The 5,229-nt window shown below is 45.3% G+C and overlaps 1 protein-coding gene across 1 annotated transcript in view; it reads right to left on the minus strand.

The window, feature by feature from the left end:
* Positions 1–4,638: 4,638 nt before the first annotated feature.
* Positions 4,639–5,229, minus strand: part of HOXA5 (homeobox A5) — a 7,365-nt gene continuing 6,774 nt past the window's right edge. Inside the window, exon 2 of the mRNA XM_044678479.1 lies at positions 4,639–5,099. Within this exon, the coding sequence (XP_044534414.1) occupies positions 4,849–5,099 (251 nt within the window). The 3' untranslated portion in view covers positions 4,639–4,848. The remainder of the gene's footprint in view (positions 5,100–5,229) is intronic.

The following is a 5,229-nucleotide window of genomic DNA, read 5'->3' on the forward strand; positions in this document are numbered from 1 at the left end:
AAGGAGGGAGGAAGGAAGGGAGGGAGGGAGGGAGGGAGAGAGAGAGAGAGAGAGAGAGAGAGAGAGAGAGAGAGAGAGAGAGAGAGAGAGAGAGAGAGAGAGATTTCTCCTAAAATCGTCTTAATAATAATGATGCTGACTGAATTTAGAATTGGTTAAAACCTTAGGACTATTCAGGTTTCCCCAAAAGAATCTCTCTTAACCTCTAATTTAGCTGAAAGAATACAGCTACCCAGACAAGATCATAACATTTGTAACTCATATTTTGGATTATCCAGTTGAACTCTTTGTTAGTTTGTGGCAATAGATATTAGGCTCGGTCCCGTTTCTCGGTCGGTCTTCCTCAGCATTTAATGCACACAACTTTTTAGATAACTAGCTATTCATAGGTGCATCTACACACTTCCTCTGATTAGGCCACTAGAACTGGCAAGGTCCCTCCACTTCCCTTTCTGTTTGTTATTTTGGCCACCAAGAAATCAGTCAACTAGATTATTTGAAGGACACTAAAATGAAACCTTGAGTTAATGTTTTCCAAAAAATGAAGGCGGAAGTCTGGGTAGCAAAACAAAGAACCAAGATTTTGCACATGCACATACACACAACTGGACAACCTTATAAAGAAAAAAAAAAAGAGAGAGGAAAAGGAGGGGAAGGATTCCAGGTAGAATCTCCATTTCTTGAGCTGTATGGATATTTGAATTTCGATAATCAGGTTACAGGATCACTCAGTATAACTTAGAGGATGCAGGCTTTCCCCAACCAACAAAAGGAACTTGTTAGGACCAAACACATTTAATATTTCCCTAGAAATGTTGCCTTTTCCTAATATTTGTTTCTTAAACTTCTCATTCTATGAACAGCTGTTGGTTGGGTATCCACTATCGAAATGTAAACTCCATACAATAAAGTTTGGTACAATTTTAAAATCCATGACTCTGAAGTCCCTCCGCCAGGAGACCTGAAAATGCCCTCTCAGGTTATTATTGCTTGTGGGAAGCTCAAGCAGAGCCTACGTGAGGAGAGCATCAAGAAAGGCAATATTTGATATTTTGCTTAATTCCAGAGGTCAGTTGGAGAACTTAGACTGAACTCAATAATACCTTTAGAAGGGATTTGGGGGTTATCTGCTAACTCTATTGCTCTCGGAATCTAGCCAAGCACACCACCTCGGGATGAAGTCTCATTACGACGAAGTTCTTGAGGTTTTTCCCTGGAAAATATAGAGGCCTGAAGAGGGAGGCTGCTGGATGTGGCTGGAGGATGAGATCAAATAGAAAAATACAATCCTTTTCCCACTAAAGAATGAGCCCCTGGTGCCATTTTGGAAATGGTTGTTTTCAAAATCATAGATTATGTAAATTGTCCATGATCAAACAGAGTGAGGGACTGACAAAAGAAAGGCGGAAATCTCCTACTGACAAACGACTCATTTCTTCCCTAAATTCCCCTTTATGGAGTGTCAGGAAAAACAAACCTAAGGACCCTGCAAGACTTTTAAGTTGGACACTGAAGATTGCATTATTTCCCCCAAAACTCCAGAGCGGAGTTTTTCTTGGGTGGGGTTTGGGGAGGAGAGAGAGAGAGAGAGAGAGAGAGAGAGAGAGAGAGAGAGAGAGAGAAAGAGAGAGAGAGAGATGCTATTTTTTCTACTTGCTAGCCAGATAAGACAATCCTATCACCTTTTCAGAATAAAAAGCAATGAAATAGGAATTCTAGAGAAAGGATGAAAGAAAGAAGAGAAGAGAAAAGGAAGAAAGAAAGAAAGAAAGAAAGAAAGAAAGAAAGAAAGAAAGAAAGATGGGGAAGGAGAAGAAAAGAAAAGAAAGGTTCTTTTACCCCTTTCATTCAGCTCTGGAAATTCAAAGACCAGAGTGAAATCCGGCCATAAAGTTTATTGCTGAGTAATCACAGGCTGGTGAGAACAGCCCCACTGAAATAAGAAGAATGTAGAAGCAAACAGGCAGTTGAGGCCTGGCTCCCACAGCTGGGGGTTGGGGTTGGGGAAAGGGAAGGATAAGATCTCAAAGGCCAGAACTCTTGGCGTCTATATTTCCAGAGATGCTCTGGAGTCTTGTCTGTAAGACGGTTCCCAGTCTCTAAAATCTCAGTCTGTTGAGTGACCCTGCAGTGGTGAAAAGTACCTTTTGAATGGCCTCCTGGCTAGCTCGTAGGCTTCACCAGAATATTCCAGAAACTGGTGGGCCTGGGGAAGGTCCCTCCCAAATGACTCCAACCTTCAGAAGGCTATTTCAACAGTGCCCCCAAACAACCCCCACACAGATACACAAATGCCCCCCCCCCAGTCAAACTAGGAATCAGTCACCAGTTGGCCTGGAAAGTCAGCACTGCCCTTCCTAACACTTGAATCTGGAGCAGAGTCCCCTGGGCCAGACTCTTTCCCCAAACTTGCAGCCTGAGCCCTCCAGCCCCCTGTCCAGTGCCCCGAGGATCGGATCCGGGCTGCCAGCCCAGCCAACCGTACCAGCAGGGCTCGGGGAAGATTTAGCCAGATGCAGGACGAGGGCTTCCTGAGAGTCTGCTTTGGGGATTCCACTGCCCCTCCCCATCCACACACTATAGACATATGCACATTCTCACACACACAAAAATCATCTTTTTGCAAACTCGAGAGAGCAGATCCAGAGAGGAGCGGAAGTCATTAACATCTGCGGTAGTCCAAGTAATTAAAGTTAGGCCTCAGAATCAATCTCTGCCACAGTCACTTATTGTGGTTTACTTGGATGGGCCCGCTCCAAATTTCCAAGCTTGCTGCTCTTAGGGCTCCTCATTGGGGAAAGCAAGAAAGTTTGCAGGCGCAGGAGAGCCGGCTGGGGGGATTGTTCGCCTCTTTGGAATGCCGGGGCGGCAGCCCTCGGAGTTATTGAAGCAGAGAGCCCGAGCCCGAGCCCGAGGAGCCCAGAGAGTTAGTTCACTGTACAAATAAACTGGAAGGACCTCGAGAGGCAAACTTACCTTAACTTGCTGGGAGCCATTTTTCAGAGAGTTTTGAGAACTCGGGCTTTGGGCACTTCTGCCCCTAAAATGGACAATTTGAATGACCAGGTGCCACATGGAGCCTGCAAAAGAGTCAAATGAAGTCCAGCGTCAGTGAGATTATATGTTATGTGGTATATAATGTTGGATGTCAACTCCCCAAAACCATAAAACTTACTTTAATGGCACCACGTGACTTTCTATAGCCAGTGAGCCTATCTGTCTGTGCTATGGATGATTTTACGATCTAATTCATAGACAAAACCCTATTCATTTGGCACCCAAATGTCATATAGCCGGAACTGGGGCTTATAAAGTTTACTGTTTTCTAACTTTTAAAGGAAGCCATCAATGTAAGCAGGCAGTAAGTGTGCAAATCTTTAGTTACTCTTAGAAGCTCAGAAGAGTTAACCAATCGGGCTATGGTGGGGGTAAGTAACATTACGTTTGTAGCGAATTAATTGTAGCAAAAAGGAATCAACTCGGTTAAGGGCGAAATGCGGGAAGGCGGTGAGAGGATCTGTCTGGCGCAGAGGGCTCGGGCTCGGGGTCCTGGACATGCCAGGATCTCTGGCTAGTTGAAACCCCTAGAGTAGAACGAAGTGGAGATGTTGGGAAGCCGGGAGGGCATTTTAACAAAGGACCTGCTTTCTCTCCTTTCCCTTCCTCTCCTTTTCCCTCTCTCCTGCTCTTTTTTTCTTCCCCCCCCCCCCTAGCAAACACTTGGGGCAATGAAAGGCAGGCAGTGGGACGGGATGGGGGGCTGCTGCCCTGCCATTTCCACCTCTCACTCAGGAGGGACTCAGTGGAAAGTTTCAGTGGCCCAGAGCTCACTGGCGGGGACACTCTAGCTCTCTCCTTTGCACCAGCGGGGCCCTGGCTGGCCAGGTATTCTGCTGACCTCGGGGCTCAGAGCCTCGTGGAGGGGTGGGGGAGAGGCAGAGAGGCAAAGAGGAAGGACGAGCTCACCCTTGGGTACAAACCAGCTCACGAGAACTTACAATAGAAAGTTTATTTTTTGTTTCCAGTCAGGTTTTTTTTTCTTTAAAAACAAATACAAAAAAAAAAAAAAGGAAAAAAAAAAGAGCTTATCACAGTTTGCTTTAAACAGCCAGACTCGGACTATATTTGTAACTTGGTTCACAAAAACAGACACCACTGAAGCTGCGCGGATAAGAAGCCACTTTTTTTTAGGAGTTCGTGCAAAGAGTTCTACAAAGGCACAGCAAAACAGACACTGCTGGGAGTCACACTTGGCGTCACAGATTCACTATTCACTACACGTTGAGAAGAAGTTAAGCTGGAGCTCATCAAGTCACCTCTACAATAGCATTAGTTACTTACACAGGGAGTATAGGTAGTTAGGAGAAGAATCTTTTTAACAGCTTGGAGCTAATTCAGACAGGGACACTTCCACGCACATGCACAGTTAAAGAGACGGATTGAGTGCAACACACGACATTGGCACTAAACAAGGGGGGTGGGGAGAGTCTCTCTCTCTCTCTCTTTTTTTGTTGTCGTTTTGTTCTTTTTTTTTTTTTCTCTTTGTTACAGTTACTTCAAGTAACACAGCTCGCTTTATATAAATAAGTTAAAACATCTATTTTTTTTTTCAAGACAAAGCCATTCAGGACAAAGAAATGTACAGAAAGCAGATCTACCATTACACTTAAACAGGCGCTATAAGAATGCTCGGTTAACAGGCTCATGATTAAAAGGTGGGCAGGGGGTGACAAGGACAGGATTTCTTCACAGAAGTAACACGAGGGAAGTTTCAGAAAGTCACCTTTAGTACTGACACTAGGCGCAGGTTCCACTAATACTGCTCAGTACTTTTAAACTCTCGGACACTTAGGGGCGGAAAGCCCCTCCCGCCGCGGCCATGCTCATACTTTTAAGCTTATTATCTTTTTTCCATTTCATTCTCCGGTTTTGGAACCAGATCTTAATTTGTCTCTCTGAGAGGCAAAGCGCATGTGCTATTTCAATCCTTCTTCTGCGGGTCAGGTATCTATTGAAGTGGAATTCCTTTTCCAGCTCCAGGGTCTGGTAGCGGGTGTATGCAGTCCGAGCCCTTTTGCCTTCTGGTCCTCCTATGTTGTCTGCAACAGAAAAGTCACTCATTTTAAAACTCCGCAGCGATTTGCCCGCAAGGTCCTGGGCAGCCCTCGAGAGCCACGGGACCGTTAGACTCCGGACGATTGTTATTTTTCAGGGGGGGGGGGGGGGGGA

Source organism: Gracilinanus agilis, chromosome 5 (assembly GCF_016433145.1).
Source record: "Gracilinanus agilis isolate LMUSP501 chromosome 5, AgileGrace, whole genome shotgun sequence".
Lineage (NCBI taxonomy): Eukaryota > Metazoa > Chordata > Mammalia > Didelphimorphia > Didelphidae > Gracilinanus > Gracilinanus agilis.